This window comes from Staurois parvus, unplaced genomic scaffold (genome assembly GCF_062004578.1).
Source record: "Staurois parvus isolate SC_StPar_1 unplaced genomic scaffold, SC_StPar_1.0 ptg000560l, whole genome shotgun sequence".
Taxonomy (NCBI): Eukaryota; Metazoa; Chordata; class Amphibia; order Anura; family Ranidae; genus Staurois; species Staurois parvus.
The window spans coordinates 1,296,291-1,317,493 of NW_028318356.1; the positions used below are offsets into that span (position 1 = coordinate 1,296,291).

The 21,203-nt window shown below is 46.8% G+C and overlaps 1 protein-coding gene across 1 annotated transcript in view; it reads left to right on the forward strand.

The window, feature by feature from the left end:
• Window positions 1-21,203, forward strand: part of LOC149450910 (complement factor H-like) — a gene marked incomplete at its 3' end in the record, with an annotated part of 293,665 nt that overhangs the window by 93,987 nt on the left and 178,475 nt on the right. Inside the window, exon 4 of the mRNA XM_089691270.1 lies at window positions 12,846-13,016. Within this exon, the coding sequence (XP_089547396.1) occupies window positions 12,846-13,016 (171 nt within the window). The remainder of the gene's footprint in view (window positions 1-12,845; window positions 13,017-21,203) is intronic.

The following is a 21,203-nucleotide window of genomic DNA, read 5'->3' on the forward strand; positions in this document are numbered from 1 at the left end:
ACGGGGGCCCATGGCCAATATGGGGCCTGGCGGCACCTATGGAAGGCCGCTAATCTGCCAGCAACCCATGACAAAATGGAAAACCGCAGGAGTGTGAGGAGACCTCAAAGTGGCACATGGCAGAGTGGGAGCAATGGGAGGCCGTACAGGGACCCAGGTCACACTGTGGGCTCAGCAGCAGCGTGACCAGGCGGTACGGGGGCCCATGGCCGATATGGGGCCTGGCGGCACCTATGGAAGGCCGCTAATCTGCCAGCAACCTATGACAAAATGGAAAACCGCAGGAGTGTGAGGAGACCTCAAAGTGGCACATGGCAGAGTGGGAGCAATGGGAGGCCGTACAGGGACCCAGGTCACACTGTGGGCTCAGCAGCAGCGTGACCAGGCGGTACGGGGGCCCATGGCCGATTTGGGGCCTGGCGGCACCTATGGAAGGCCTGTAATCTGCCAGCAACCTATGACAAAATGGAAAACCGCAGGAGTGTGAGGAGACCTCAAAGTGGCACATGGCAGAGTGGAAGCAATGGGAGGCCGTACAGGGACCCAGGTCACACTGTGGGACCAGCAGCAGCGTGACCAGGCGGTACGGGGGCCCATGGCCGATTTGGGGCCTGGCGGCACCTATGGAAGGCCTGTAATCTGCCAGCAACCTATGACAAAATGGACAACCGCAGGAGTGTGAGGAGATTTCAAAGTGGCACATGGCAGAGTGGAAGCAATGGGAGGCCGTACAGGGACCCAGGTCACACTGTGGGACCAGCAGCAGCGTGACCAGGCGGTACGGGGGCCCATGGCCGATTTGGGGCCTAGCGGCACCTATGGGAGGCCTGTAATCTGCCAGCAACCTATGACAAAATGGACAACCGCAGGAGTGTGAGGAGATTTCAAAGTGGCACATGGCAGAGTGGAAGTAATGGGAGGCCGTACAGGGACCCAGGTCACACTGTGGGACCAGCAGCAGCGTGACCAGGCGGTACGGGGGCCCATGGCCGATTTGGGGCCTGGCGGCACCTATGGAAGGCCTGTAATCTGCCAGCAACCTATGACAAAATGGACAACCGCAGGAGTGTGAGGAGATTTCAAAGTGGCACATGGCAGAGTGGAAGCAATGGGAGGCCGTACAGGGACCCAGGTCACACTGTGGGCTCAGCAGCAGCGTGACCAGGCGGTACGGGGGCCCATGGCCGATTTGGGGCCTGGCGGCACCTATGGAAGGCCTGTAATCTGCCAGCAACCTATGACAAAATGGACAACCTCAGGAGTGTGAGGAGATTTCAAAGTGGCACATGGCAGAGTGGAAGCAATGGGAGGCCGTACAGGGACCCAGGTCACACTGTGGGACCAGTAGCAGCGTGACCAGGCGGTACGGGGGCCCATGGCCGATTTGGGGCCTGGCGGCACCTATGGAAGGCCTGTAATCTGCCAGCAACCTATGACAAAATGGACAACCGCAGGAGTGTGAGGAGATTTCAAAGTGGCACATGGCAGAGTGGAAGCAATGGGAGGCCGTACAGGGACCCAGGTCACACTGTGGGACCAGCAGCAGCGTGACCAGGCGGTACGGGGGCCCATGGCCGATTTGACCTCGTTCATCCCATAGTCCTGCCGACTCACAAATAGCGTGGCCTCCTCAAAGGGCCTGAGCAAGCGCAGGTGTCACGCATGAGCTGCCAATGGCTGACATCTAAGTTACACAGGGAGTACCTTTATCCGCTTTTAACATCAGGAAATCTGTGATGGCCTTTCGCTGTTCGTAAAGGCGGTCTAACATATGTAGGGTTGAATTACAAATTGTTGCAACGTCACAGCATGAGGAGTCGGTACGGGGGCCCATGGCAGATTACGTGCCTGGCAGCAGCAATGGGAGGCCCGTAATCTGCCAGCACCCTATGTCAAAAAATTCAACACACCAGCAGTGTGAAGAGACCTGAATGTGGCACATGGCAGAGTGTGGCGATGGAAACAGCAGCAATGGGAGGCCATACAGGGACCCATGAGAGACTCTGGACTTGGCAGCAGCATGAGGAGGCGGTATATAGGGGCCCATGGCAGATTAGGGGCCTGGCAGCAGCTATGGGAGGCCCGTAATCTGCCAGCACCCTATGTCAAAAAATTGAAAACACAAGCAGTGTGAAGAGACCTGAATGTGGCACATGGCAGAGTGTGGCGATGGAGACAGCAGCAATGGGAGGCCGTACAGGGACCCATGAGAGACTCTGGACTTGGCAGCAGCATGAGGAGGCGGTATATAGGGGCCCATGGCAGATTAGGGGCCTGGCAGCAGCTATGGGAGGCCCGTAATCTGCCAGCACCCTATGTCAAAAAATTCAACACACCAGCAGTGTGAAGAGACCTGAATGTGGCACATGGCAGAGTGTGGCGATGGAAACAGCAGCAATGGGAGGCCGTACAGGGACCCATGAGAGACTCTGGACTTGGCAGCAGCATGAGGAGGCGGTATATAGGGGCCCATGGCAGATTAGGGGCCTGGCAGCAGCTATGGGAGGCCCGTAATCTGCCAGCACCCTATGTCAAAAAATTCAACACACCAGCAGTGTGAAGAGACCTGAATGTGGCACATGGCAGAGTGTGGCGATGGAAACAGCAGCAATGGGAGGCCGTACAGGGACCCATGAGAGACTCTGGACTTGGCAGCAGCATGAGGAGGCGGTATATAGGGGCCCATGGCAGATTAGGGGCCTGGCAGCAGCTATGGGAGGCCCGTAATCTGCCAGCACCCTATGTCAAAAAATTCAACACACCAGCAGTGTGAGGAGACCGGAAAGTGGCACATGGCATGAGAGACTGTGGACCTGGCAGCAGCATGAGGAGGCGGTACAGGGGCCCATGGCAGATTAGGGGCCTGGCAGCAGCTATGGGAGGCCCGTAATCTGCCAGCACCCTATGTCAAAAAATTGAAAACACAAGCAGTGTGAAGAGACCTGAATGTGGCACATGGCAGAGTGTGGCGATGGAGACAGCAGCAATGGGAGGCCATACAGGGACCCATGAGAGACTCTGGACTTGGCAGCAGCATGAGGAGGCGGTATATAGGGGCCCATGGCAGATTAGGGGCCTGGCAGCAGCTATGGGAGGCCCGTAATCTGCCAGCACCCTATGTCAAAAAATTCAACACACAAGCAGTGTGAAGAGACCTGAATGTGGCACATGGCAGAGTGTGGCAATGGAGACAGCAGCAATGGGAGGCCGTACAGGGACCCATGAGAGACTCTGGACTTGGCAGCAGCATGAGGAGGCGGTATATAGGGGCCCATGGCAGATTAGGGGCCTGGCAGCAGCTATGGGAGGCCCGTAATCTGCCAGCACCCTATGTCAAAAAATTCAACACAACAGCAGTGTGAAGAGACCTGACTGTGGCACATGGCAGAGTGTGGCGATGGAGACAGCAGCAATGGGAGGCCCGTAATCTGCCAGCACCCTATGACAAAAAATGGAACACACCAGCAGTGTGTGAGGAGACCTGAAAGTGGCACATGGCAGGGGCATGATTCATGGCGGATTTAGTCAGTTGTGTCAGGAACTGGTGGTTTGAAATCAAGACTAATCCACGCCTGATTCATTTTCACAAACGTGAGTCTCTCCACACTTTGGGTGGACAGTCGTGTCCTCCGCGGAGTTACAATACCTCCTGCCGCACTAAACACGCGCTCCGATGCCACGCTACTGGCCGGGCATGACAGCCTTTCAAGGGCAAATTCAGCTAGTTGGGGCCAAAGGTCAAGTTTCGTTGCCCAGTAGTCAAGGGGATTGTCTACCTCGGTTGGCAGGGTGCTGTCCAAGTAGGCCCAAGCCTGTTGTTTGAGCTCCTGCTCCAGGTCCACCTGATGCTGCTGCTGCTGCTGCGGCTGGTTAGTAGTTTCCTCACTGCGCTGGTGAAGAAAGCTACTCATCATCGACTGCAGACTGAGGCAGCCGCTGCTGGTGGAGCTGCCACTGCTCCTACCACCCCACCCCTCCCCTGCTGCCATGGCAGCGGAATGCGAGCGCACAGGGCCCACAGTGTCTGAGGATGGACGTTGGCGCACAAAGGCAGAGACCAACTGACTACATAGGTGGTTTTTATAGTACGTAATTTTGGCTCCCTCTCAGCAGGTGTGAAAAAGGCCACCATTTTGGAACGATAGCGAGGGTCCAACAAGGTGGACAGCCAAAAGTCATCCCTCTGTCTGATGGTTATTATTCGGCTGTCGCTACGCAAGCAACCGAGCATGCTATGGGCCATTTGTGCCAAGGAATGCGAGGGACTCCCTGCCTCCATCTCCACAGCATACTGCCACGGTGCGTCTGGGTCCTCTGTCTCCTCCTCCTCCTCCTCTACCAGATGCTCCTGCTCCTCCACTCCTGTCCGCTGAGTGGAAAAACCACCCATTTCACTCAATAATTCCTGAGCACAAATGTCCTCCTCTACCTCCTCCTCTTCTTCCTGTCCTGGCCCCACAGGGGTCATGTGGCGTTGAGATCTGTGCGCCACGTCTACCGCACCCTGACCAGCCATTGTTAACAGCATTTGTTCCAGGACGTGCAACAGAGGAATGACGTCGTTCATCCCATAGTCCTGCCGACTCACGAATAGCGTGGCCTCCTCAAAGGGCCTGAGCAAGCGGCAGGTGTCACGCATGAGCTGCCAATGGCTGACATCTAAGTTACACAGGGGAGTACCTTTATCTGCTTGTAACATCAGGAAATCGGTGATGGCCTTTCGCTGCTCGTAAAGGCGGTCTAACATGTGTAGGGTTGAATTCCACCTTGTTGCAACGTCGCAGATCAGGCGATGCTGTGGAATTCCGTTCTGCCGCTGCAGCTCAATGAGGGTGTTCTTTGCGGTGTAGGAATGGCTGAAATGCATGCACAGTTTACGTGACATTTTAAGGATGTCTTGCAGTGGGATGGTGGATTTTAGGAACCGCTTGACAACCAGATTGAACACGTGAGCCATGCATGGCGCATGGCACAACCTTCCTTGACGCAGAGCAGACACCATGTTCTTTCCGTTGTCGGTCAACATGGTTCCGATTTTCAGTTTGCGCGGAGACAGCCATCTGCCGATTTCTCTGTTCATTACACTCAGAAGTTCCTCCCCTGTGTGACTACGTTCGCCAAGGCATACCAGGTGCAGCACAGTGTGACACCGTTGCGCCCTGCACATGTGATATGCCGGTTGGGTAATGGGACTTGGCACGGGGGTGGCGGCTGAGGACACGGCGGAAAAAGAGGTGGTAGAGGCGGACATGTTTGCTGGACCAAGGACATGCAAACGTGGAGGCAAAAGCGTCGTGACCTGTCCAAGTTGCTGGTGCGGCTGTGCCGGCACCACGTTCACCCAGTGGGCCGTAAATGACATGTACTGTCCCTGACCGTAGTTACAGCTCCACACGTCGGCGCTGCCGTGCACTTTGGCAGAGACCGACATGCTCAAAGACTGGCCCACCATCTCTTCTACATGTGAATGCAGGGCTGGCACTGCCTTTATGGCGAAGAAATGACGGCTTGGCACTCTCCACCGCGGCGCGGCACAAGCCATCATTTCTCGGAAAGGTGCTGAGTCCACCAGTTGGAAAGGGAGGGACTGCAGCACCAGCAACTTGGACAGGAGGACGTTCAGCTTTTGCAGCGTCGGGTGCGTGCTCGCAAACTGTTGTCTCTTGGAAACGGATTCCAAGAAAGACTGTTGACGGAATCCGAGAAGAGGAGTAGCAGGAGATGGAGCATCTGAACGAGCGGAAGATGCCAACGAGCGACAACTCCCCTCAGCAGAGGTGTTGGAGCCTTGACTGGCTGATAGAGGGTGATTGACGACGTCGGGTGACGGAGCAAGTAACGGAGCGGGTGATGGAGCGGGGGCTGGGGCAGGCAGAACCGCCGTATCTTTATCACGGTTTTCCCAGGCCACCGAATGGTGACGCTGCATATGCTGACGCAACGCTGTAGTCCCAACATGGGCCCCCTGGCCACGCTTGCATTTCTGGCCACATAGTCGACATACGGCTACGTTTACTTCCTCGGGCGGCTTGACGAAAAATTGCCACACCACCGAGTAGGAAACTTTGCCCCCGCTACTCCTCACTGGCTGACTGCTACTTCATCCGTGCGCACCGACACCACTACTGGCCGTGGTGGTAGGCTGCAGTGGAGCTGGTGCTCTACTCCGTGGACGTTTGGCTCCACTGACACTGATGCGACCCTGCTGCCTCCTGGGCAACCCACCGACTGTTTCGCTCGCTGCCAAGCTGGCACCCTCTTCTCCTGATGATGCGGAAGAAATTGCCTGATGACGACGAGGCAGCCAAGTGCGATCAACCTCCTCATCATCAAGTAGGGTCTCCGCCTCACTACTAGCCCCCTCGGCTGCGTGTGGGTCAGGAGACAGACCTGTCTCTAGACCGGCTACCGAGCCACTCTCCTCGCCAGTACTTGTTCGCCTGGCTGCTAAAAAGGCCGATGTCTCCCCCCGTTCCTGACCGCCCTCTGTTAGCTCTTCCTCACTGTACAGTGGGGCTGAGCCCACAGCATGCGATACTTCGCTTGGTGAGGGAACAGCAAAGGACAGGGGCAGGTAGAAGACATGTGATTTCAGTGGGCTTGCTCCCGGGCCATGCCAACTAGCGGTTGTGTCTGACGTACCCACCGACCGTTGGCTGTAGGTGTCAGAGGTGACCTGGGAAGAGGAAGACGACCGAGCCAACCAATCAATGACGGCAGGGTTGTCGGTGGAGACACGACCGCTGGATGACACCGGGAGCACTGGCCTCTGGCTGCGAATAGTGCTGCCTCGACCCCTTCCTCTGCTGCCACGTCTGCTCGCTCCTAAAACATTGCCTCCTCTGCCACTCCTCTGCATGTTGTCTGACATACTCTTTAATTCAACGATTATGTGTCCCTGAGTAACAATTCTGTGTCCCTGAGTAACAATTCTGTGTCTGTCCGAGTAACAATTCTGTGGCCCTAAGTAACAGTTCTGTGGCCCTCAGTAACAATTCTGTGTCCCTGAGTAACAATTCTGTGGCCCTAAGTAACGGTTCTGTGGCCCTCAGTAACAATTCTGTGTCCCTGATTAACGTTTATGTGGCCCTAAGTAACGGTTCTGTGGCCCTAAGTAACAGTTCTGTGGCCCTCAGTAACAATTCTGTGTCCCTGATTAACGTTTCTGTGGCCCTAAGTAACAGTTCTGTGGCCCTCAGTAACAATTCTGTGTCCCTGAGTAACAATTCTGTGGCCCTAAGTAACGGTTCTGTGGCCCTCAGTAACAATTCTGTGTCCCTGATTAACGTTTATGTGGCCCTAAGTAACGGTTCTGTGGCCCTAAGTAACAGTTCTGTGGCCCTCAGTAACAATTCTGTGTCCCTGATTAACGTTTCTGTGGCCCTAAGTAACGGTTCTGTGGCCCTCAGTAACAATTCTGTGTCCCCGAGTAACAATTCTGTGGCCCTAAGTAACGGTTCTGTGGCCCTCAGTAACAATTCTGTGTCCCTGTGTAACAATTCTGTGTCTGTGCGAGTAACAATTCTGTGGCCCTAAGTAACAGTTCTGTGGCCCTCAGTAACAATTCTGTGTCCCTGAGTAACAATTCTGTGTCTGTGCGAGTAACAATTCTGTGGCCCTAAGTAACAGTTCTGTGGCCCTCAGTAACAATTCTGTGTCCCTGAGTAACAATTCTGTGTCTGTCCGAGTAACAATTCTGTGGCCCTAAGTAACAGTTCTGTGGCCCTCAGTAACAATTCTGTGTCCCTGATTAACGTTTCTGTGGCCCTAAGTAACGGTTCTGTGGCCCTCAGTAACAATTCTGTGTCCCTGATTAACGTTTCTGTGGCCCTAAGTAACGGTTCTGTGGGCCTCAGTAACAATTCTGTGTCCCTGATTAACGTTTCTGTGGCCCCAAGTAACGGTTCTGTGGCCCTCAGTAACAATTCTGTGTCCCTGAGTAACATTCTGTGTCTGTCCGAGTAACATTCTGTGGCCCTAAGTAACAGTTCTGTGGCCCTCAGTAACAATTCTGTGTCCCTGAGTAACAATTCTGTGTCTGTGCGAGTAACAATTCTGTGGCCCTAAGTAACAGTTCTGTGGCCCTCAGTAACAATTCTGTGTCCCTGATTAACGTTTCTGTGGCCCTAAGTAACGGTTCTGTGGCCCTCAGTAACAATTCTGTGTCCCTGAGTAACATTCTGTGTCTGTCCGAGTAACAATTCTGTGGCCCTAAGTAACAGTTCTGTGGCCCTCAGTAACAATTCTGTGTCCCTGAGTAACAATTCTGTGGCCTTAAGTAACGGTTCTGTGGCCCTCAGTAACAATTCTGTGTCCCTGTGTAACAATTCTGTGTCTGTGCGAGTAACAATTCTGTGGCCCTAAGTAACAGTTCTGTGGCCCTCAGTAACAATTCTGTGTCCCTGAGTAACAATTTTGTGTCTGTGCGAGTAACAATTCTGTGGCCCTAAGTAACAGTTCTGTGGCCCTCAGTAACAATTCTGTGTCCCTGAGTAACAATTCTGTGTCTGTCCGAGTAACAATTCTGTGGCCCTAAGTAACAGTTCTGTGGCCCTCAGTAACAATTCTGTGTCCCTGATTAACGTTTCTGTGGCCCTAAGTAACGGTTCTGTGGCCCTCAGTAACAATTCTGTGTCCCTGATTAACGTTTATGTGGCCCTAAGTAACGGTTCTGTGGCCCTCAGTAACAATTCTGTGTCCCTCAAGAAACAATTCTGTGTCTGTCCCTGAGTAACAATTCTGTGGCCCTAAGTAACGGTTCTGTGGCCCTCAGTAACAATTCTGTGTCCCTGATTAACGTTTCTGTGGCCCCAAGTAACGGTTCTGTGGCCCTCAGTAACAATTCTGTGTCCCTGATTAACGTTTATGTGGCCCTAAGTAACGGTTCTGTGGCCCTCAGTAACAATTCTGTGTCCCTGAGTAACAATTCTGTGTCTGTGCTAGTAACAATTCTGTGGCCCTAAGTAACAGTTCTGTGGCCCTCAGTAACAGTTCTGTGTCCCTGAGTAACAATTCTGTGTCTGTGCGAGTAACAATTCTGTGGCCCTAAGTAACAGTTCTGTGGCCCTCAGTAACAATTCTGTGTCCCTGAGTAACAATTCTGTGGCCCTAAGTAACGGTTCTGTGGCCCTCAGTAACAATTCTGTGTCCCTGTGTAACAATTCTGTGTCTGTGCGAGTAACAATTCTGTGGCCCTAAGTAACAGTTCTGTGGCCCTCAGTAACAGTTCTGTGTCCCTGAGTAACAATTCTGTGTCTGTGCGAGTAACAATTCTGTGGCCCTAAGTAACAGTTCTGTGGCCCTCAGTAACAATTCTGTGTCCCTGAGTAACAATTCTGTGGCCCTAAGTAACGGTTCTGTGTCCCTCAGTAACAATTCTGTGTCCCTGTGTAACAATTCTGTGTCTGTGCGAGTAACAATTCTGTGGCCCTAAGTAACAGTTCTGTGGCCCTCAGTAACAATTCTGTGTCCCTGAGTAACAATTCTGTGTCTGTGCGAGTAACAATTCTGTGGCCCTAAGTAACAGTTCTGTGGCCCTCAGTAACAATTCTGTGTCCCTGAGTAACAATTCTGTGTCTGTGCGAGTAACAATTCTGTGGCCCTAAGTAACCGTTCTGTGGCCCTCAGTAACAATTCTGTGGCCCTGAGTAACAATTCTGTGTCTGTGCGAGTAACAATTCTGTGGCCCTAAGTAACAGTTCTGTGGCCCTCAGTAACAATTCTGTGGCCCTAAGTAACGGTTCTGTGGCCCTCAGTAACAATTCTGTGTCCCTGTGTAACAATTCTGTGTCTGTGTGAGTAACAATTCTGTGGCCCTAAGTAACAGTTCTGTGGCCCTCAGTAACAATTCTGTGTCCCTGAGTAACAATTCTGTGTCTGTGCGAGTAACAATTCTGTGGCCCTAAGTAACAGTTCTGTGGCCCTCAGTAACAATTCTGTGTCTGTCCCTGAGTAACAATTCTGTGGCCCTAACTAAAGTTTCTGTGGCCCTAAGTAACAGTTCTGTGGCCCTCAGTAACAATTCTGTGTCTGTCCCTGAGTAACAATTCTGTGGCCCTAACTAAAGTTTCTGTGGCCCTAAGTAACAATTCTCTGGCACTCAGTAACAATTCTGTCTGTCCCTGAGTATCAATTCTGTGGCCCTAATAACGTTTCTGTGGCCCTAAGTAACAGTTCTGTGGCCCTCAGTAACAATTCTGTGTCTGTCCCTGAGTAACAATTCTGTGGCCCTAACTAAAGTTTCTGTGGCCCTAAGTAACAATTCTCTGGCACTCAGTAACAATTCTGTCTGTCCCTGAGTAACAATTCTGTGGCCCTCATAACGTTTCTGTGGCCCTAAGTAACAGTTCTGTGGCCTTCAGTAACAATTCTGTGTCTGTCCCTGAGTAACAATTCTGTGGCCCTAACTAAAGTTTCTGTGGCCCTAAGTAACAATTCTCTGGCACTCAGTAACAATTCTGTCTGTCCCTGAGTAACAATTCTGTGGCCCTTATAACGTTTCTGTGGCCCTAAGTAACAATTCTCTGGCACTCAGTAACAATTCTGTCTGTCCCTGAGTAAGAATTCTGTGGCCCTAACTAGCGTTTCTTTGTCCCTAAGTAACGATTCTGTGGCCCTCATTAACAATTCTGTGTCCCTGAGTAATGGTTCTCTGTCCCTAAGTAACGTTTCTCTGTCCCCAAGTAACGTTTCTGTGGCCCTAACTCTTTCCCTAATACAGAGCGGTCTGCCTCTGTTCAATGACTGGAGGCAAATGAAGAATTCCAAAATGGCCGCTATTTATAGCTCGACCATTACACTGTGCTGGCTGGCTGGCTGCTGATTGGCTGATGCGATCACATGTCATTAAGAAATGCATTATGGGTCAGCGCGCCTTGTCTGCGCGCCTTCCCAGACATCCCCGCTCCGTCGCCGCACATGTCCGCCGCCATTTTCGGAAAAATTTCGATTCGCGCGTCCGAAGTAGGCTATTTTTCGGATTCGGCGCGAATCGAAATTTTTCCGATATTCGACTCGAATTCCACTTCGCCTACTTCGATTCGCTCATCTCTAACAATGTACATGCACAGTATATCAAAGGTAAAATACAATAAGCTAGTGCTGCGCTGCTCACTAAAAATCAGAGACAAACCCCCCCCCAAAAAAATGATATCAGTTATCAATAAACGTGACAATAATATTGTGCATTAAATCAGATAAAACAAATAAATGACCTGTTGGGTCCCAAACACACAAGAAGGAACAGATTAACAAAACACGGTGGAGAATAATGACAATAACTCAGTGTAAAAGTGAAATACAAATAAGTGAAAAATAAATACTAAATTAGAATAACCAAATAAAAGTGATAGAATAATTCCTGACTGAACCTCGTGCATATAAAGTGAATGAGTCTCATAGATCAACTCCCAATAATGTGAGAAGGTGGTGTTAATACCAATAGTAAACCTTTGGCTGGGTAGGTACACCCAAAAAATTGCATGTGTCAATAAAAAATTAAATGCAAAATGAAGTCCCAAAATTAAATTAAAGAGTAAATATGTAAAACAGTCTTTTATCCTAAATCCTTCCAATATTTAAAAGAATTTGATGGTGACATGCAAAGATAGGTTGTCACCATTCATACTCCTCCACCTTCCAGCATGCACGCTCACCTAAATGGCTGACCTATAAATTGTATAGGTCAAATGCACTCTGTCAGATCAATATCCAGTTGAATCTTTTAATTCTACAGGTCTCCACAAATATAGGCAAAGAGATCCCTTGTGATCTCACTTCAATGGAAAACTGCTAAAAAAAAAAAATGAACAGAGGACTTCCCATAGTGCAGTAAATCTTTAACACATTAAAAAACAAATAAAAAACTAGTCACATATTAAATGGGATTCACAGAACCCATTCAGGCATATAAAACCATGTAGATGGACTGGGTGCAGGGGAGGACTAATCATTTGGAAACATGGGCACTGCCCGAGGGCCCAGGGTCAGTAGGGGGCCCCATGAGATGCCCCTGGTACCTTTTTCATAGGCTGTTTTGAGTTTGGGCAAGGACACAGGGGCCCCATGATCCCTTATTGCCTGGGGGCCCCATGAGTTGTCAGTCCGCCCCTGACTGGGTGTAGCAAGATGGTGGCTTCCGCGCACAACCGGAAATTAGATTATGGTCATTATTTCCCACTGTGTTTTGTTAATCTGTCACTTTTTGTGTGTTTGGGACCCAGCAGGTTGTTTATTGTTTTTAAGTAATTTGATTCACAATATTATTGTCTCTTTGATTTTTCTTGAGCAATGCAGCACTAGCTTATTGTATTTTACTTATATATTTAGGAACACATTAGAGTGCTTGCAGCAGCTTCAATTTGTATACAGTATTTAGTTGTGGCAGTGCATGAGTGTATCTTTTGATGTTTAGTATATCAAAGGTGACTCCTGTAGCTGTGATAAACTGTTAACTCCAAGGTCAGTGAAGAGGATATGCAGGTACAATTTGAAATGAGAGGAAAAGAGGGTTTACCTGTGGACTGAGGAAATGGCTCATTAGTAAAACTTCAGGACTCCCCCCCAAGGAAGTGCCACTAGCTGAGAGTATTGACAGATTCAAAAAACTTTTATATGTCTTCCACAAGAAGCAGAATATACAGGGCTATGGGAATTTTTAGAAAATAAAATAATATCACACACATACACGTGTTGAACTGGATGGACCTGTGCCTTTTTTCAACCTTATTAACCATGTAAAAATCAAAATTTTAGGTAACTACATTTTTTATTTTTAAAGTTGACTGTCTTTTTTTTTATTCCCTAAAATGATAACGTTTCTTTCTTTCTTTCTTTGTTTTACACAGAAATCAGGTGCAGTCCACCAGAGATTACTCACGGAAGAGTAAGCATTGATAAATCTAGTTTTAAGGACAAAGAAACCTTAGCATTTTCATGTAGTTCTGGATATAAACCATCTACATCTGCTCTACTTACATGTACAAAAAATGGTTGGAGTCCCACGCCTATATGTGAAGGTTGGTTTTGAAATAATTTGACTAATTATATAGCTATATAATCAAATTCCAATGGTGGACTTTTCTATGGTCTAGCAGTCATCCCTATGTTTAACCACTTGACTACCAGGCACTTTTACCCCCTTCCTACCCAGGCCAATTTTCATTTTTTAGTGCTGTCACACTTTGACAATTGCGCAGTCATACAACACTGTACCCACAATAAATGTTTATTATTTTTTTGAGACAAATAGAGCTTTCTTTTGGTGGTATTTAATTACCACTGGGGTTTTTATTTTATGCTAAACAAACAAAAAAAAGCACTGATGAGGTAATTATGAGGCTGCCCCGATATGTGGCACTGATGGGCATTGATAGGCGGCACTGATGGGCACTGACAGGCATCACTGATGGGCACTGATTGCCAGCACTGATGGGCACTCACAGCCAGCACTGAGGAGGCGCTGATAGCCAGTACTGATGGGCACTGATATAAAGCACTGATGGGCATCAGATACAAAGAACTGATGGGCACTATTAGCTGCACTGATGGGACTATGATGATCATCAGGGCACTGATGATCAGTGTATATATCCTCTCTGAGAAATGCCGCCTACCGGCTCTCCTCTCCTCACATGCTGTCAGCATGAGGAGAGGACAGCCGATAACCCACATTTCCTATTTACACTGTGATCAGCTGTGATTGGACACAGCTCATCACATGGTAAAAGGCCGCTCTTATTGGCCCTTTACCTGTTTGCGTGATCAGTTGTGTCCGAAGGACACAGTGATCACAGATCGCACCTGGTGTGTGCCCCAGTGGGTACGTGTTTGGGAACTGGTTAAAGTATATATAGCCAAAGCTTTTAGTTTTCGTTATACTAGGATATTTTTTTGTTGGTTTGTTTTTTGTTTACTCGTATTTGTAAACATTTTTCATTTTCTGTCTCATGGGACAACAAGAGGAGATATGTCCAAAGTAGACCCCTTCAAAGTAAAGAAAAAACCTCTTTTAAAGAAGGTATGTTGATTTTTTTTTGAGAAACTAGCGGATTGGAAAAAAAAATTACCAGATCCCTGCATCAACACAAACGACGATATGTATGCAGTAATTTCTCCCACTGCGCTATTGTATTCTTGCAACGGGATGTCCCCCCTGGCCCCCGCAGAATACACAGATCAGTGCTGCAGCCATCAACTGCATGCACTAATCAAATGCCGGTTTTCCAGCATGACCGTTCTACACAAGTCAGAGTACACACAGAGTACACAGAAAGGAGTACACACATACCGAACATTGTCTAGTTCTTGCTGACCAGCTGACATTTGGTACATGTATGCCCAGCTTTAGACAGTTGTCACAGGAAAAAATGTCCCCAATGGAAGATTGAACCCTTTCCTACTCTATTGAAAATGGGTTTGGATCCACACATGCAAGTTTAGAAAATATATACCTTTTCTGCTTTCATATATTGAAAGCTAAAAGTGGTTACATTACCTTTCTCCTTCTATTTCTGTATGTGGATGATGGCACTGTAATTATTTTAATAAAAAAAAAACACCCAAGTACATTTTTCCTAATCCATCTACAGCTGTTACATGACCCAGCTCTTTCCCAGCCTGTGTGCAAGGAAACAATGGCAGGAGAAGCTTCTAGTCCACTGCTGCTGGTTACATGTTCAAAAAAAATAAACAGCCTTTGGAATATAGAGTAAGAATAAATAATTAATATCAATAAACTGTTTTAAATGATTATATAGATATATATATTTGAAATACAATTGTTATTACTTTTTGGCAATAACATGGTGTGGGTGGATTTTTGCCAGTCCTTGACTGTGTCACGTTCCTCTAGCTTGTGTCTTAGAATAAAAGGGAGGTGAGGCCTCCATCAACACACATGTAATATCCCATCCTCCATTGTGTTTAGCTGGTTAGTGGGCATGGAGGAGGAGGGGGGGAGTGGGCTGACATTTATCACTTTGTATACACCCACATGTGTGACTCTGTAGTCACACGGGCTACTCAGATGTAAGAGGGAGGAAATGCTCAGCATAGATACTCACCGAAAACTGAGCATGTACAGAGCTGCCAGCACTGCTCTGCAAAATCCCTAGCTGCATTGGGGATTTGGACAGAAGGGGGAGATGGAGAACAGCAGGATCAACCAGGTTTTTTGCAAAGTAGAAAAAACTAATCTCATAATGAGTATGAACATTGTGTACTACAGCATTTTATTGATATTTTTTTATGATGTGGGTTTAGTGACAATTTAATAAATAGAAGCAGTATATGAGATAAACAATGAGAAGATAGTTCAGGTTTGTTCCCCGAATGTGAATGCAAAGTGCAAAGGTTGAAGCTGTCCTTATGCCAAATCATAAGTTCTAGAAATGACCTTGATAAAAAAAAAGAACCCGTGAGCCCATCTGGTAAATATAACTAGAGGTCAGGAAGAAAATAATAAGAGATGATTGAATCTATCTGCATCAGTTACTATGGTGGAATGGATCAGTTCAAAAAAAGGTTTAGAAACCAGCCAATCATCACTAGATAATGCGGTCTGTAGGATAGTTTACAGTGTTCAGCAGGTTCCCAAAGCAGGAAGCCCTTGAGCAGTGACATTCTTCCTATAATAAGGAAAAATTTATATATCACCTAAGAAGGAATATACAACTTCCTCATTGGATCAGTGACATCACAAGGGGAAGAGTATCCCATCCTGTTACTCCTTGTTGCATTAAAAGTTGAATCTCTTTTGGGAAGCGCTCTGTATGTAAGTGGTTCATTGAATAATCATTTTCTTTTTGTGATCCTATTTGATATATTTTCAAGAAGAAGCTCATTAAGTATCTCATAATCCACCATCTGAATTATGAAATCCAAGCAAGAATAAAGAAGTCCTAAGGCTCAGCAAAATATTCACTTTATTCACATACCACAAGGCAAACAGTGCAAAGCTTCAGACCTCTGTAGCTCATGTTAGGCGTTATAATAAAATGAGCACGATAACTTTCATATACACAAAATAATACAACCACACTGTATATATCTAATAAGCATTTAACACATTACATAGCTGAAGTAAATAGACAATAGAATGATGTTAGGGCATCTATTTAAAAACATTGTGTCAATGTTAAAGAGATAAGTTGTTATCACGTGTTTACCACTGCAATTTCAGAAAAAGTAAAAAAGGTGCTGACATGCATTAATTCTTACATGCAATTGTTGTACATATAGTATATAAAAATCTGTGACCTTTTGGCAGGCAAACAGCATCTGCTAATGACACCCTACAGCTACTATTATGATTAGTCTTTTTTTTAATAACTTTTATTGCTGCCACAAGGAATTTAAACATCCATTGCGACAGCAATAGGCATGTGATAGGTACTTTTTATGGGCAGATTCCCAAATCTCTCCTCTGTCCTTAAAAGCATACAAGTTTGGTGTGAATTAATGCTTTTCTTTTTTTAAAATGGTGCCATTTATTGCTGAGTAAACCTGAAGTGATGTAAGATCATCACTTCCAGGTTATTATATTATAGAGCCGAACAAAGCCGTTCCAGTCTTTGTTCAGCTCTGTGATCAGCTTGCCTTGATCAGACTCCCAATCGGATGGGAGATCCTTGTAAAGCTACGGAAGGTAGCAGAATGGGGTAAAAGTCCCTTCCTACTTCTTGTAACAGCAATCGAGCCGCTAGTTAGCGGCTCTGATTGCTATTACAAGAGAGCTGACCGCTGGATTTAAAAAACAGTATCGGGTATCATGGTATGATGGCTATGTACAGATACGTTGGTGAAGCTGAAGTGGTTAAATATAAATCGGTAATAAATATATCAAATGTAACTGATAATACCTGGAAAGTAAAAAAAGAGCCTTGAATGCAGATGTCATCTGAAGTTAATGCTAGTGTCAATTTTCTTTTACTCCACCTACACCATATTAATGCACACAAAATATACATTTGATGTTCAATAAAAATGTACAGGGAGCTTTATAATTTGAATGTTGAATTTTTCTTCTAAAACGTTTTTTTTAAGTCATGTGACTACATCAGGGCTGTGCAGACAAACTCACACTGTAGTACTAGAAGCCCCTCCCATGCACCTTTCCCTGCAGATGCCAAAGAACAGGGAAAGATCATGTGACCACACAACAGTGCTGCAGAAATAAGGTGTTTAGAAGATTTACCAAAAAATGCAGCGGCATTATATATATATATATATATGATTTATGTAGATTAATTACAGCAATTAACACTGTTTAGTATTACGTTAAGAATCTGTAGCTGCCATAGAATCAGGTTCCTAAAGTCGTAGTAGTAAGAACTACCTGAATTTGAAGTATGTTATCGACACCAGTGCAAATGCTTGCCTGAATTACGCACAGGTACTGTAGTTCTTAAGAAAACTAGTGCCAGAAAGTTTTCATTAGGACTTTATTGAATTCTCTGAATGTAACTCTGTGTATGACATGTTATAGTAACCTGCTCTGTGCAATGCTTTTGCACAGAACAGCCTCGATCTTCCTCTTCACTGGGTACCCCGCTGGCACTCCTGACTCCTCCCCCTGCTGAGAAATCATGGTCAGGGGTGTATTTACCAGAAGGCAAACAAGGCACTTGCCTGGGGCAGCATTTTTCAGGGGGGCAGCACCCCTCCCCAGAAGAAGGGATGGAAGAAGGGACATGTGTGCCATAGGAACCAGGTGGGATCCGAGAGAGACTGCTGGCTGCTTGATGGTCTATGTAGAGCCTGACTCTCTTTCCTGGGGATGTCCATAGATGTGAAGATGGGTGTCTTTCTCTCTATTGCTGGGAAGGGGGGGTAGTGGAAGGCTCTCCCAGATGGGGGGCAGGGGTGTTGTTGGTCACTGTCAGGCTCTCTCAGCAGGAGGGGGAAGGGGGGGGTGTTGGTCAGTGTCTGCGGGGGTGAGATGATTTTTGTGTTGCCTAGGGCAGCACAATACCTAAATACACCACTGCTCACAGTGCTTGTTTTTGAGCCAAAGCTCCCCCCTCATTCGCTGTGGTTGACATCAGTAGGAGCCAATAGCTTCCGCTGCTGTGTCTGAGCCAGTTTTTATGGACACAGGCTATGGAAGACTGAGATTGAGCTCTCCAGATCATAATCTTGTACAATTTCCTTTTGTTTCTTTTGGTCAGTTGACCACATCAACTGCACTTGTGCTTATCAGACACCGCTTTCCTGGAATTTGTATATGCTGCCATAACCTTTGATACTGTATCTCATGACATGGCAAATTGGCAACTTCAGTCACAGAGGCACCAGCTAAGTGGGCACCAACAATTTGCCCTCTATAATCAATAACAATGATGGGGCCCTTGTTGACCCATAGATAAGCCCTCCCTTTCCAAAATGGGCTATTTATTATCCACTGCAGAAAAAAGCATCATACCCTCCAAAAAACTTCCCTATGAGCAATGACAATGGTAACAGCAATCAAATTGACCTGCAAAATGGCCAACTGACCTCTTACCCCTCTTACCACCCTTGCAGATCCTGGAGTGTCTGCTGTAGCAAGTGGACACTGGAACACTGTGGAAGCTGAAACATCTGGAACACTGTGAAAATTTGAACACTCTCGATTAACTGTCTGTAAGACAGTGACTTTTTGCAACAGCAGCCATCCCAAAGTAAGAATAATGTCCTAGGCAGCAGCTTGCAGCTTTGTACAGGAGGTTCACTGGATTGGCAGGCCTCTCTCTTTTTGAGAGTTTTCACATGGCTCAGGCAGTAGCCTTAGATGCCCTTAGCCTCCTACTCAGACCCTGGGCACTCTCAGCAGGCTCTTCTGCAATCCTGAGCCCCCTGTCCCTGGGGCCACTTGTTTCACCATGAAAGGGGGCACTCCTCCCAGGCACACACAGGCTCTCCCAAACACCATCTATCTGTTGGGCTAGATGTTTCCCCTCTTTCCATGCAGTCCTTTCTCCTTGCAGGTCCCAGAGTTTTGCCCTTATCGGGTGGTGGGTGGAGCTTAGCTCTCGGCTATCTGGCCAATCAGATTGCTATGGATGGGTCCTGCCCTTGGCTGAGCTGGCAGCCAATAAGTGTCCAGTCTTGCCTCCTCTCTACCTCCAGCTATCACTCAAGCAGAGGATTGAAAGAAAGAAAAGCAGTCCAGTGCAGCTGAGTTGTCAGCACATGCTAGGTAAAATTTTGAAGCTCTCAGCTGGCGCTACATATAGAGATACAATTTCCATTAGCTGACAATTGCAATCCCAAACCATTTCACATGATATCCCAAAAAGTCAGTAAATATTTGTCAAAAAAAAGCCCTTTAGTGATAATCTGCATAAGAAAAATGCAAGATTTTGAATTAAACATTTCTGAGTCATAATTATAATAAGGAAAAATGCTAAATCAATTCAAACAGTATACCAAGAAAATGTATGATTACTGTATTCAGGGAGTGAAAATATATAAAGACAAGATTATTTTAACTTTTGATAGCCATGGCAAGTTAGTAAAAAAGGTAGCTATACTACACTATCTAAGATACTAAATATGCCTTCTTAAAGGAGATGTATGTTACAGCATACACTTTCATTTTATAACATCAGCATTGCAGAAGAAATACAAAGAATGATTTTATTTGACAATCCAAGATCAGGCCACTTGGAAAAATCTCCTTTCATGTTGTGAGTTCTGCCTGTCTGCTGGCCATCTCTTTCTACAACTTCCTAGATTCCCTGCATGCTTTGCAGCTTCTTCTCTGCTGTTTACTTTCAGTTTCTAAGGACTACATATACAAGACATAGTGAACATAGTGAAAATGTGAATATCAGTGTTCACAATATTAGGTAATATTAAGTAAAAGTATCCATGTCTAATTCATCTAGACAGATATAGGCAGTGCAAGCAGGATGGAGTACAATGATTCTTGGTGTCTCAACAAAAATGTACATTTGCATATCATAATTGAAAATATTATTTTATTAAAATGTATTAGTTGCCCATGTACAGTTGTGGCCAAAATTATTCAACCCCCACTGAAATTGAGTGTTTTGGCCAGTTTGACATTGCTTTTGATCATTCAGTCATCTTGCTTACATTTACATTAAAGAGGCACTTGTAGGTCAGACAAATATAACATAACAGTTATAATGAAATAACCACAAATGTCTTTTCTGTGCTCACAGCATTATCAGTTTTATTCAACCCCCAAGTGACATTCAATCTTAGTACTTAGTACAGCATCCTTTTACAGTTATAACAGCTTTTAAACGTGAAGCATAGCTTGACACAAGTGTCTTGCAGCGATCTACGGGTATCTTCGCCCATTCTTCATGGGCAAAGGCCTCCAGTTCAGTCACATTCTTAGGCTTGCGCACTGCAACTGCTTTCTTTAAGTCCCACCAGAGGTTCTCAATCGGATTTAAGTCTGGTGACTGCGATGGCCACTCCAAAATGTTCCAGCCTTTCCTCTGCAACCATGCTCTAGTGGACTTGGAGGTATGCTTGGGATCATTGTCCTGTTGAAAGGTCCAACGTCTCCCAAGCCTCAGGTGTGTGACGGACTGCATCACGTTTCCATCCAATATCTCCTGGTACTGAAGAGAATTCATGGTACCTTGCACACGCTGAAGCTTCCCTGTACCTGCAGAAGCAAAACAGCCCCAAAGCATGATTGACCCTCCACCATGCTTCACAGTAGGCAAGGTGTTCTTTTCATCATAGGCCTTGTTCTTCCTCCTCCAAACATAGCGTTGATCCATGGGCCCAAACAGTTCTAATTTTGTTTCATCAGTCCACAGAACACTATCCCACAACTTTTGTGGTTTGTCCACATGGCTTTTGGCATACTGCAGTCGACTCTTCTTATTCTTTGGAGACAGCAAGGGGGTACGCCTGGGAGTTCTGGCACGGAGGCCTTCATTACGCAGTGTGCGTCTTATTGTCTGGGCTGAAACTTCTGTACCCACATCTGACAAATCTTTTCTCAGTTCCTCAGCAGTCACACGGGGACTTCTCTCCACTCTACGCTTCAGGTAGCGCACAGCAGTCGAAGTCAGCATCTTCTTTCTGCCACGACCAGGTAGCGTTTCAACAGTGCCCTTTGCCTTGAATTTGCGAATGATGCTTCCTAAGGTGTCTCTTGGTATGTTTAACATCTTTGCAATCTTCTTATAGCCATTGCCCTTCCTGTGAAGAGAAATCACCTCTTCTCTTGTCTT